We start from the raw sequence: 13606 nt of genomic DNA on the forward strand, positions 1-13606 counted from the left end.
CTGGGGAAATTTTGAAAAAACCAAGTTTTTAACAAAAAGTTTCCCCACAAAAAAACAACTAGTAATATTTGACCCCACACTAGAATTTTTCCTCCTAAAACTAGCACACAACATGTAAGCCAAAGTATAAAATCACTAGACTGTTCCCAATGGCCTGGGGAACAATCAAGGGTGGAAGTATCCTAAGCCAATGCCTACCAGTCACCCGCACACAGGCTGGGAGAACGAGGGTCACCTGTCTCGGCCTGGATTTCTCCAGTTGGTTCAAAGTTAGGTTAACTTTCTGCCCCCGCCCCAAGGGAAAATTGCCTTCTGCAGAGTTGGGCAGTGATCCCACAGCATAGGCTCAGCCAGTCAGGGACACAGAAAAGAAACCATGCTGAAACTCAGAACGCACCACAAAGAGCAAAGCTAGAGGATTCACAATGATCCAGCAAGTGGAAAAGTTAGCAAGAAGATACTTGTTTGTGGAGACAGTCAATGAACACATCACAACTGGGCAATGGGCTTTTGGCACGAGATCCTAATGTGAACTCCGCCCCAGGCTGGGCTTGAGTATCTTTGCGGCTTACCTCGTAACAGTTCGCACCGTGTCTCCTGCCGCCTAGGAGTAACCCAGCCATCTCCTGACAAAGGTTTTATGTGCAGTACCTCAGGCAGATGTTGATAGTCCTCAAGCAGCCACCGTCCAGTGTTCTTCAAACCCTCGTTGAGCTGCATTCCAATGGCAGAGCAAGGGGCCATTGCCAGGCTGGCTGTTGCTAGGCCAAGTGGAGCCCTAAGCTGAACAGAAGTGCTGTAGAAATCCATTGGTATCTATTATGCTCCAGTAGTGCCCACGGGCCCAATCAGGCTCAAGGCTCAGCTGGGCGCTGTACACACAGATGAGGATACATTCCTTGCCCCCAACTACTAATTTTAACCTGCTTACCACATGTTCCTTTAAGATTGAACATTGTTTTCTGTTGGCTCAGGTCAGAGCTGCCTCTCTGCTGACCCCCACCCAACACCAAAGCAGGAGGCGGCAGCTACCGAGTCCTTGGCTGAGCGATTATGTCACCCAGCAGGCCAGCAGCAGAACCCAGTTGTCTTCTGGCCTAGCCACAAAGCCTTCTCCCAGAGGACCCGATGCAGCATCCTCCATTAGGACCTTCCGGAACCCTGAAGCCTTTGCTCCATGCTCTCCTGGCTGTCTGAGAACCAGGGAATGCTGGGAAGGCCCCATATCAGGCTGAATTGCAAAGCAGCCATACAGATTCCCTCCCTCCGTCCCTCTTCCCATTTAATTTCTCCCAAAGCCAGATAAAGAAGGTGGCCCTATATACTCAAGAGTACTTGAAATCCAAAGGAGCAGCCTTTTCACCTGGTCGCAACTTGTGCAATGCCAATAGTAGCTGTGTCTGTACCCGTCCCCTCCGTCCTGCCCTAACTCCCTGCTCACAAGGAATTAGAGAACGCACAAGCCACCCAGAGAGATGCCTCCCACTGGAGCTGGTATAAACTGCAAGGCTGTATCAAATCTCTTGGTTAAAGTCTTTAATAATTACAAGAATTCCAGATTCATTACAGAAGAGCTTAGAACAATAATATTTCTCCGTACAAAGGCAAAATAAACTTTTCAAGTAATAGCATCCTGGCTCTGGAGTTTGAAATGCCTGTGAGTGGGAGGGAAGGGCTCCTGCTCCTGGGTGTCTGCCACAGCACGAAGGCACCCTTCTCCTGGAGGAACTGCTCCAGGCGACGAGAGCGTGGGGAATCTGGACTCGGCCTTCAGTGCCTGCAGCTAAGAGAGTTAGTTTGCTAACACGGGTAATGTGGAGTTCAATGAAGTGCAGGGTCTGGCACCAGGAGAAGCCAATTAAGGATGTGGCCTCGTGTAAGAAAAACCCCAACAAAAATGCACTATTCCCTTCTGCAGCCCAAGCTAAGCAGCCCAGGTTTATCTCCATGCTAACCATGGCTGGGGTTTCCAATACAAGCCAGGGCTGGGGTTTCTAAGAACTGAAAGTGTCACTGGAAAAAGAGTGTTCAAAGACACACAAAATCACTGGCCGACCTGTCCTTGCTGAGCCTCTGCAAGGAACCTGCCCCGGAACAAGGACAAGGACACCTCTTATTCTGCTTTGGAAGGGAGCTTTCTTTGGCCTTCCACTGGAAAGAAAGAATCTACAGCGCTCCTCCCTGAAGATCTCTTCATCCGCACCGTGCACAGCTGCGTTTAAGGCACTCAAGAAGTTCATTCGAGGAAGCAGAGCACCTCGCCAGGGTGGAGGAGAGACAGGGGCTCACCAGCCCCTCCACTCCACACTCTAGACCAAGGGCTGCAATCAGAGTGGGTGGCACGAGCAACGAGGAGCGGATTCAGAGACAGGGATGGGAAGAGATTGAAGCAGGCTTGGAGTGTGGCTGGAATGTACATTGTGAAGCAGGATCGGAGGTTGCTAAACACGATTGATGCTGGCTCAGTATTCCCTGCTCTCTCCACGCAAGGCATGCAGCAGGGAACCAATTCAGCTATGACAAAGGCCTCCCCAACTCAGGGTTGGGGTGTGGGTTATTCATGCTTCTGACAAACGCCTATGGCTATTGCTGGGAAAGGCGCTTTGCCCCTCCCCACACGGGCAGAGTCCCAGCTCTGTCACTGGCAGTGTCCTAAGCCCTCTGTTTAAAATACAGATCACAGTGGCTCTCCAGCACGTCACTATGACACACTCACGCACCAATATGGTGATCCGAGTGCTTCACAAGCTGTGCCCAAGTCCAGAAGGGCCCCTCAGATCCAGAACCCAGCACCAGATGCCAACAGAGGGATTTACATGGGGGTCGAGGAGTGAGAAGGCAGAAAAAGCCATTTATACAATGACAACATATTCCCAAAAGGCAGCAAACATTGTCATTAATATTATTATTACTGTTTAATACAACCCCATATAAAACTGAAGCAGCAGCAATTTTTATTGAGGGACCTAAACTGAAATAGGTTTAGAACATAATTTAAAAAAATAAAAACAGCAAAAGTAGCAAAATAGATTAACTTTTTTTTTTTTATAGCAACTGATCTCTACCAGCCACTAGTAACTTACTACCAAACTGGTATATCTCTGGTAACAACCCTTTTAAAAAGACATGTAAATATATATTCATATTTATACATATTTGTAGCTATGTACACAAGATTTCTTTTTGTTTGTTTGTTTTTAGCACTGGTATATTTGGCTGCTTCCTCCACTATCAGTACTGAGCCGGGGTATATGCTGTGTCTGGCCACTTCCAACTTACCATGTGTTTGGTCAGCAAAGCAAATTAAGTATTGGAATTAATAAGCCATTGGCCAGTCTTCAAACCATCTCACATAGCAATAACCACCCAGCTAGGGTTCCCGCAGCATCCCAGACAGAGATGTTTCCGATGCATTATGATCTCCCAGCCTGCACTTCTTCACTGCTGGTGGAGCTGCACTCAGTGCTGGCATTAGCTTATTGAGCTGTCGAAGTTTGGATTGTGTGGGTTTGCAAGTATAAAAGAACACAGATAGCCCAGGCTTCCATGTCCTCCTCCTTGGGAATGTCACTTGCAATCGCTTGCAAAGAAGGGAATGCACATTATTGACTGGCTCCAGGAGAGGGAGCCCACAGCTGGTTCTCCATCTGGCCATTGGCCAAAGAGTGGGGTTCAGTTTTAGTCCACTGGAACTATTCAAGCACAGATTGCATGGAAGGGAAATAAAAAACAAACCTTTGAGGTGCAGACAGTTCACAGCTTATGTGGCTGGTGAAGCTGGCATGAGACATTGGTGGATTTGGTGACGGGAGATGTGTCTTAGAAATCCTTTACGCAATAGCTAAAAGTGATGGATGGCTGCACAGACAGCTTCCTGGCAGCAGCCTGGATAGCAGAGATGCATGCAAACACACGCACACACACAGAGTTGTCAGTCTGTTGCATGGAAGTCCCAGCCTCAGCGTCGTTTAAGTCCACCGTTGGCGTGCTGATGCGGGTACTTGGGAAGACAAGGTTCGTCTGGAAGGGGATCATGGGAAAAAACGGAGTCCTCCCCCGAGGAACAAGTGGAGCTGCGGGTGTCTGGGAAACTGGGAGAATACTGGTCCAGCGGCATGGAAAGATCCAGGTATTCCTGGAGGGGACAAAATCCCAGGGACACAGCTCAGACCGAGAATTCAGAACCCAGGTTAGAATAGGCCATGCAGTGAGCACCCTACACTAAAGAAACAAGCAGAGCCGCGCTAGGAACACGCGAGGGAACCTTTGCCCTAGTGGGCAGGGGAGGCCTGGGCATGGGACTCCCAACGATACCCCCAGGCACCAGCAAGCATGCTGCATGGAGGCAACAACTCCAGCTCGCTCACTTCGGGACTGAGGGTGCCAAGTGGGGATAGATGATGCAGAGATTCTGAATTTGAGGATTAACGCTAACATCCCCGTAAAGAGGGCTATGGGAGAGTTTTATTCTGGAACAGGCATAGAATCATAGCACTGGAAGAGACTTCGTGAGGTCATCTAGTCCAGTCCCCTGCACTCATGGCAGGACTAAGGATTATCTAGACCATTCCTGACAGGTGTTCGTCTAACCTGCTCTTTATTCCAGTGCTTAACCACCCTGACAATTAGGAAGTTTTTCCTAATGTTCAACATAAACCTCCCTTGCTGCAATTTAAGCCCATTTTCTTCTTGTCCTATCCTCAGGGATTAAGAAGAACAATTTTTCTCCCTCCTCTTTCTAACAACCTTTTATGTACTTGAAAACTGTTATCATTTCCCCTCTCAGTCTTCTCTTCTCCAGACTAAACAAACCCAGTTTTTTCAATCTTCCCTCATAGGCCATGTTTTCTAGACCGTTAATAATTTTTGCTGCTCTTCTCTGGACTTTCTCCAATTTGTCCACATCGTTTCTGAAATGTGGCACCCAGAACTGGACACAATACTTCAGTTGAGGCCTAATCTGCGCAGAATAGAGTGGAAGAATTACTCCTCGTGTCTTGCTTACAACACTCCTGCTAACACATCCCAGAATGATGTTTGGTTTTTTTGCAACAGTGTTACACCGTTGACTCTCATTTAGCTTGTGACCCGCTATAACCCCCAGATCCCTTTCTGCAGTGTTCCTTCCTAGGCAGTCATTGCCCATTTTGTGCGTGTGCAATTGATTGTTCCTTCCTAAGTGGAGTACTTTGCATTTGTCCTTATTGAATTTTATCCTATTTTCTTCAGACCATTTCTCCAGTTTGTCCAGATGATTTTGAATTATAATTCTATCCTCCAAAGAATTTGCAATGCCTTCCAGCTTGGTATTATCCGCAAACTTTAGAAGTGCACTCTCTATACCATTATCTAAAACATTGATGAAGATATTGACCAGAACCAGACAGACCTGATCCATGCAGGACCCCACTTGATATGCTCTTCCAGCATGACTGAACCACTGATAACTACTCTTTGGGAATGATTTTCCAACCAGTTTTGCATCCACCTTATAGTAGCTCCATCTAGGTTGCATTTCTCTAGTTTGTTTATGAGAAGGTAATGTGAGACAGTATCAAAAGCTTTACTAAAGAAAAGATATATCACATCTACTGCTTCCCCCCTAGCCACAAGGCTTGTTACCCTGTCAAAGAAAGCTATCAGGTTGGTTTGACAAGATTTGTTCTTGACAAATCCATGCTGACTGTTACTTATCACCTTATTATCTTCTAGGCATTTGCAAATTGATTGCTTAATTAATTGCTCCATGTTTTACCTGGTTGGAGGTCATGGCCACGATCCTATCCAAGTCTTCTACCAGCTGCTTAAAGGTGGGTCTCTGGGATGGGACTGCATGCCAGCAATCTCGCATCATCATGTATCTGGAAACAGAGGAGTAGGAGGAGACTGAACAAGGTTCCTGGGGACAATTCCTAGCTGGCTAGTTTGTCCGCTAGAGCCCAGGGCACAGCACCTGGGCCAGCAGCAGCCCCAAACCTGAGTGAAATGGAGCAGGGCGCAACCAGCCCACCACAAAGCTGCAGCCCTCAGGGCTTCTGGTTCCTCACACAGATCAAAACGGAAGGCAGCACATGGGGAGCTGCTGTCTCCTTGGAGACTCTGTGGGCCACCCAGGCTGTAGTGAGCCAGGACAGAATCAGAGAAGGTGTTAGCGTTAATCCTTTTCATTAAAAGAAGATGACCCCGCCCACACAGCCCAGGCTGGGCACCCTGGGAAGGACACTGTGGCTTGTTCTAAGAGAAGGATATAACTAAAGGCTAAGTTCGTCCCTGCTCCGGGGTCAAACTGGGATTCTCTCTTGCAAGATGTTGATTATTGCAAACAGATTTAGCTGAGATTTCTGAAGGGCTGGGAACTGCTGGGAAAATAACTCGGAACATCTGCCATTGCCCATAATGTGCCCCTGCCACTCAGCTCTCGGCGGTGCTGCTTGCACTGGTGAGTAGGCTGACTTTTAATATGGTCTCTGCCGATCTCCACAATCAAACCCGTGGCTGTTTTGCTGAGCTCTGGCTTTGCTGCAGCCCCAGGATCCTTGGGCTGGAGGAAGGGACATAAAACAAATGGGTGAAAGTCCAGCAAGGAGCAGTATAGAAAGGACCCAGGTTAGGAGAGGAGCTGGAACAAGCCGGGCAGGGAGGAGAAAGCTCCGTCCCCAGATCCGCCAACACACATCGCACAGAGGATGGAAAGAGATGAAGTTGTAGCAGGAGAAATGTAAGTTTTACAGGAGGAAGAAAAGCAGCGAGCTGTGAACAGGCTGGGGATGGCACAGTCTGCCAGATGAGGGGAAGGAATGGCCATCGCTGGAGACACTCGAAGGTGAGAAGAGAAGTCAGGGACGCTCATTTTCTACCTCTGAGTTCTGGAAAAGATTCCCCTGCTCTTCTCCTCATTTCTCCAAGGCTGTTTATTTCAATGACATGTCCAGCTAACGAACCACCAGCCAATGTTACTAGCAATAAGGATGCTGGGCCGAATGCTGCTTCTGCAGCCAGGGGAACCAAGTTAATCTAAATCAAAACCCTGCAGCAGCCCAGAGCCTCTCCTTCCTCAGAACCATGCAGCTCACAGTTCTGGTCTGAATCAAGAACTTCCAAGGCTTGCCAGTGGGCTCTAAGGGCTTGTCTACACATGGGGAGTTAGTCTCAATTATTCCAAACTAGCTTAATCCACTTTCCCAGCAGATTAAGATAATTCACAATGAGGCACTCAAATTCCTGAATAAGGGTGTCCACACATGGAGTTAATCTGGGAACAGTTAATCTGCTTTAAATTCACACCCTACTTTATTCTGGATTAACTGTCATGTGCTGACAATCCCTACATCAATTTCCCCTGACACTCATCTGTCAGTGAGGGTCCTGGCACAAAGCAGGGGAGGGGACAGGTAACATAGTCAGGACTCTGGAGCTCCTTCCTGCACTTACAGCTCATTGGTGCAGTTGCTGGGCTTGTCCATTCTGTGGCCTTCTTTCAACAACTTGAAGAGCTCCTCAACAGGCACCCCGGGGTACGGTGAGCCACCCAGCGTGAAGATCTCCCACAGCAGCACGCCGAAGGACCACCTGTTCCAGACACAAAAACACAGTATGGAAAAGGCACAGCTCCCACCACAACACCACCTTGCAACCCATCCCTCTGCCTGACACATAGCTCCTCTGGGGCAGCTGCAGACACAGAGAGGGGAAAACGCCTGTGCCAAGAATGTGCATCACTAGCTCACAAGAACAACACCAGTGCTACCCATTGAGAACACAACACACTGGGTCCACCCAGCACAGCGGAAATAAGTCACAATCCTAGTGCACTATGCCTTGCCCCTTGTTAGGACACCAAGGCCATGATCTGCATAAGTGATTAGTGATTTTGGGTGGGTCCAACTTGACATATCTTAAACGTGCCTGTTCTTCAGAAAACGCTGAGCACCCATGCTGTGAAAATCTGGCCCCTGCAAGATGTCTCAGGCTGGGCATCCAAAAACGGCTGGGCTTTTGTGAAAAACCTTAGCCCAAGTGCCAAATTCAGCTTCCAGTTTCACTAGCGCATGCGGGCTGGCTTTGACAGCCTCACAGCAGGCAGCTGAGAGCAGAATGCAGCCTCCAAATGTTCGGCGTCGGAAGGCATCGGACTGGAGAGAGTTTAAATGCTTTCGATGACTTAAAAAATCTTCGCAGGAAAGTAAAGAGCTGGGATTGGCAGCTCTAATTCAGTGGCATTTGAAAGACAAACAAGCCCTGCTGCCAGATCATTTAGACTCAAAACATCGTGTCTGCTTATGACAATTATTGTTTCATTAGATTAAGATGAATCACATCTGGGACTTTTCACCTTTGAGAAAATACTCAACACAAAGGAGGCTTATGGAGAGGCTGCTTGGCAGGCTGATGGCTACATATGAAGGGGAGACATGCAGACAGAGTCCCACCACGATATGATACAGCAGGTGTGCTGGGAGAGCAGTGTGGATGGGTCAGCGATATGGAGTTCATTTGGGGTCCAGCTGCACATCTGTGTTTGCAGTGGAGAACGCTCAGCATGTTGGAGAGAGGCAGGTGTTATCCATGAGAGTGGGAAGAGGAAAAACAGTTCCCTGGAACAGTGACTTTTGTATAGCCCCTCCCACAACCCAGATGGCCCTAATCTAGTCTATCATTTGAATTGTGCCTAGGCACACATAGCCATGCAAGGACCATGCTGCAACACAGAGACCTCCTCATGGCTGACAGAAGCAGTGGGGTACTCACACATCACTCTGATGGGTGTATATTCGGTCGAACAAGGCCTCTGGTGCCATCCACTTCACTGGTAAGCGACCCTGGAATGCAGGAAAGCCCCCACTTGAATTCAGCCTCCAGAGGAGAAGCAGGCGTGATGCAGTTACAGAGGGGAGGCTAACATACTGTACAGAGACACCCAGCCTCAGTACATGGCCCCCTGGACAATGCCAGCAAGGGAATTATGACATCGACGCTGGGCAAGTCTCTTTGGCAAAGAGGGACCTTCGTCCTGGGTAAAAGGGACAGACGATGTCTAGTGCTCCATCCCCGAGGGCTTTACAAACAATCACCCACCACCAAAATGCAGCCACCCCCGGGGGGGAAATGACAGCTGTCTAACTCCTTTCTCCTAACAGGTTAGTACCGCCACTCTTGTGAGAAAGGCCAGGGAGCGTTCCATGATCACACGTGTTTGGGAGCTTGGCACAAGGAGGAGAAACTCTGGGTCTTCTCTTTCCCAGCCACAAGACTTCATCCGCCTTGGGAACACAGAACAGCCTTCTCATTGCCATGGCAACTGAGCAGTATGGGAGGCAGAGGGCGAGGAGAGAGGGCAGGCTGTGGGGAGAACGAAGGGAGCAGAGGGCATGCTGCCCACCAGGCAGACATCATTCTGCTATTATAGTACCAAAGAGAATCTCTCTCTATGTATATGGCAGCCCATGCTCAGAGAGCTCGGGGCTCTGGTACAGACACCGCCCTAGAAAGTCTCCAGCAAAGCTATAAATATTGGCAGAGGCCTCAGGAAAAACCTGCTAGCTCTAGAGCGGAGCTTCAGCACATTCCCCTTCCCCCAGTGCACCACTCACATTAGTCGTCTTCTTGTAGTAATCTATGTGGTGGATGTCCCGGGCCAGGCCAAAGTCTGCGATCTTCATCACATTGTCTTCTGTCACCAGGACATTCCTGGCAGCCAGGTCTCTGTGGATGCACTGAAGAGAATGGAGATCCCGTTAGGCCGGGGGGTTCCTCTGCTGCACTGGCTGGCGTGTTAGCAAAGACACTGCCTTGCACTGAACTACCCGCCAGCCTTCAAAGGGCCACAGCCACAATCTCAGAGCACAAAACACGGTCAGAAAGCGGGGAGCCAGGTGCCAAGCCTTACTCCCTCCCTGGCCAAGGCAAGGTGGGAATCTCTAGAGACTCTTTCTCTTACTGCTGATGTATGTGCAGCGGGCCAAGGCTCCTCCACCATTGTTAGAGTGATCTTTCAAGCATTATAAACGTGTCCTGATTCCAGAGAGAATGCAGGTAACGGGGGTTTCATTTCAGTAATTACCTCCTTCGCTCCAGCCTCACTTCCGCTCCAGATAGGGGTGTGCAGAGATGGACTCAGTGCCATTGTATTGCTTGGCTTTTAATTTACAACATGCTGGGGAAAGAGGCCAGATCCGCAGCCCTGAACAGCTAAGATTACTGCTTGTCCACAGAACCCGGACAGATGGTAGGATGACATTCACAGGCCCCAGGTAAAGTCTTCGGCTCTGTTTGGGGACAGGCCTCTAGAGGGAGAAGGGAGTTCGGTCTTCATGGCTCCCTCGGCCTTTCAGTGGCAAAGGGGCCAGTTAGTGACAGCTGCAGGGGTGGGTTTGGGGGTCCTGGGATCGAGAGCCCCAAACTCATTTGACTCAGACCAGCCAAGCACCACCTGAATTTTCAGTCACAGGGGCTGTTTTCATCACTTGGGGTGGATTCAGACTAGGAACCCAGGGCCTCCATTGACCGAGTTAGACCCGTAGAGGTGCCCGATCACCACTCCCTCTGCGCTCCCCAGGCCCTGAGAGGGACGGGGGTTCTACGAGTGCTCCCCCAGGGACGGAGCTCGCGACCACTGCTCACCTTTTTGGATGCCAGGTATTCCATCCCCCTGGCCACCTGGTACGCGCAGGACACCAGGTCCTTAAAGGAGAGCTGCTCCTCAGGGAAGTGGGTCGGGTTGTAGCAGTATTTCATGCCGGGGGGCCGCCGGGCCTGCAGGTACTCCCGCAGGTTGCCTTTGGACGCATACTCCACGATTACATAGAGTGGACCTAAGGCAAACAGGAAGGGACAAAGCCGAGCGTCTCAGGCTTTGGGCTTGGATGCACAGAACACATGGCTACATGGGCATTTAAGATGTGTATTGTGCACATGCACAAGCCCTTCAGAATCTCATGACTGCGAAGTGCCTGTCTGAGGGGTGCCTGTGGGCTTGGGCAGGGGTTTCAAACAGGGGAACCCTGCAGGAGCTGACTCACAGCAAGGAATCAAGGTCTCTGCTCAGAACAGAGTTCAGGCATCTTGCGTGCGTACGTACACACCCCCATGTCCCCAGCACACTCTCACACACGTACACATACCACTTCTTTGGCAAGTCAGAAGCTGCTCCTCTGACGTGTGAGCCCTGCTCTTGCTCTGTGGTGAGCCAGCCGCACTCCAAGCCAGAAAATCACACAACAAAAAAAAACCCAGGCCCACATACAGGCTGGGAGTGAAATGACTCATTCAACCCCTGGGCTCTGTGACCAGCTCCAGCCATGTGAAAACAAACTGCCCTGCTCCACTCTTCCCCACCGCCAATATCAAGTGAGCTGTGTGCGTGCACATATGCACAACCGTGCCTGCACAAATACCTCACAGAGGCTTTCAGGCGCGGTGTGCCTTCTGTTCCTTCAGGCCCAAACACAGAGAGACTCTAGAAATGGCCAGACAACTCTGACCCCACTAGCATTTGCCAGGAGAGGTGCCTCCTTGCCAGCCATACACTTCCCCTGGTCTTCATATGAAGAGTTATACTGGGTCAGACCAAAGGTCCCATCTAGCCTAGTAGCCTGTCTTCTGACAGTGGCCAATGCCAGGTGCCTCATAGGGAATGAACAGAACAGGTCACCATCAAGTGATCCATCCCCTGTCACTCAATCCCAGCTTCTGGCAAACAGGCTAGGGACGCCATCCCTGCCATTCACTGGGCACTGGCCCATTCAGACAGCTCTGGGATGGCCAACCATTTTCAAAACTCAGCTGGATTAAAGTCCCTGTATCTTTCCACCTCTACAACCACACCCTGGAGGCCCAAGCTACCCCCAGCATTCTTGCTGTCCTAGCATAGAAGCAGTTTGCTGGAGTCTCAGCCATACACAGAAAACTTACCATCCTGAGTGCAGGCTCCCAGGAGGTTGATGATGTTCTTGTGCTTGCCAATCATTTTCATCATCTCCATCTCAGATATCAGGTCAGATAAATCCTTCTCCGTAGCATCAGCTTAAAGCACAAAGAAAGGCACAGGTCATGTTTGTTCAGGCTGGGTTAAGCTAAAGTGAGGCCTAGAACTAAGTCTGCAGCAGCATTCGTTAGGTAGCTTTAGATTTACAGACTTGGTTTTCTTTGTCCTCCTCCTTGGCAGAGATGCAAAGCGCTCGCACTGTGTACGTACAGGCGTATCTCGCAGTAGCCCCATCAAAATGATTTCGCCTCCAAAGTACTGCAGTATTCACAGCTAAACCAGCATTCTCAGGTTCATCTCCCTTTCTAGGACTGGGAGGTTTGAAGAGTTGGATATTTCTCCCCAGCCACCTCCCAGGCGGACTGGCAGAGATCAAGCTCAAGTGAGAAAGGCGCTCAAATAGCAGCGACAAGCATGGCATAGATTAACGAGGTAGATCAGAGTGAAATCTGTACAACAGCCTTTCCTTGCAGGCATTCTCCAGCCTTAAGGGACCACCCACAGCATCCATATACACACAGTATAATTCTTCTCCACTTTTATTTACAGGCCCCTTCCATGAAGCAACCAGTTTTTATTGCCCCTTTTGTCACTCAAAACAGAGATTGCTGGAGAAGCTATTACATTGTGCAGGGTGATTCCATCAGAGCAGCGGCTGGGGAGCACCAGGCTCTCGTTGGGCAGCACATGCTGCTGCAGGGCTGAACTGCAGAGAGTCTGGATAAACGAATGCTGGCTCGAGGGGAGAGCAAACTGGGTGTGAAAGGCTATTCCTTGGCTGTACAAGGAAGGTGCTGTGCAGCCCTTGGCCATGGCTACACTCTGGACCTCAAGCTATCGCTCTGGGACAGCCGCTGGAAGAGCAGTGTCAGAAGCTTTTTTTGAAAAAAACCCAACCGATGCTGCTAACGATAAACTTGCTCAGTTGGGGCCCAATCCAACAACTCCCATTGGTTTCAAGGGGAGAGAGATGAGGTCATGCATTTAGGGATTAATAATAAGAATTTTAGTTATACATTGGCGACACATCAGTTGGAAGCAACAGAGGAAGAGAAGGACCTTGGAGTATTGGTTGATCACAGGATGACTATGAGCCGCCAATGTGATATGGCTGTTAAAAAAGCTTAATGCAGTTTTAGGATGCATCAGGCGAGGTATTTCCAGCAAAGATAAGGAGGTGTTAGTACCGTTATATAAGGCACTGGTAAGACCTCATCTGGAATACTATGTGCAGTTCTGGTCTCCCATGTTTAAGAAGGATGAATTCAAACTGGAACAGGTTCAGAGACGGGCTACTAGGATGATCTAATGAATGGAAAACCTGTCTTATGAAAGGAGACTCAAAGAGCTTGGCTTGTTTAGCCTAGCCAAAAGAAGGCTATGGGGGATATGCTTGCTCTTTATAAATATATCAGAGGGATTAATATTCGGGAGGGAGAGGAATTATTTAAGCTTAGTACCAATGTAGACACAAGAACAAATGGGTATAAACTGGACACTAGGAAGTTTAGACTTGAAATTAGACGAAGGTTTCTAACCGTTAGAGGAGTGAAGTTCTGGAACAGCCTTCCAAGGGGAGTAGTGGGGGCAAAAGACATATCTGGCTTTAAGACTAAGCTTGAT

General features: G+C 49.3%; 1 protein-coding gene across 4 annotated transcripts in view; it reads right to left on the minus strand.

Moving 5' to 3' along the window:
- Window positions 1–1521: 1521 nt before the first annotated feature.
- Window positions 1522–13606, minus strand: part of FGFR1 (fibroblast growth factor receptor 1) — an 83530-nt gene continuing 71445 nt past the window's right edge. For all 4 annotated transcript variants that reach the window (XM_030552208.1, XM_030552207.1, XM_030552206.1 and 1 more), the window contains 7 exons: window positions 11911–12021; window positions 10621–10811; window positions 9591–9713; window positions 8749–8819; window positions 7432–7569; window positions 5756–5861; window positions 1522–4135 (listed from right to left, as the gene is read on the minus strand). In XM_030552208.1, the coding sequence (XP_030408068.1) occupies window positions 3959–4135; window positions 5756–5861; window positions 7432–7569; window positions 8749–8819; window positions 9591–9713; window positions 10621–10811; window positions 11911–12021 (917 nt within the window). In that variant the 3' untranslated portion in view covers window positions 1522–3958. The remainder of the gene's footprint in view (window positions 4136–5755; window positions 5862–7431; window positions 7570–8748; window positions 8820–9590; window positions 9714–10620; window positions 10812–11910; window positions 12022–13606) is intronic.

This window comes from Gopherus evgoodei, chromosome 2, assembly GCF_007399415.2.
Source record: "Gopherus evgoodei ecotype Sinaloan lineage chromosome 2, rGopEvg1_v1.p, whole genome shotgun sequence".
In the NCBI taxonomy this organism is placed as follows: Eukaryota; Metazoa; Chordata; order Testudines; family Testudinidae; genus Gopherus; species Gopherus evgoodei.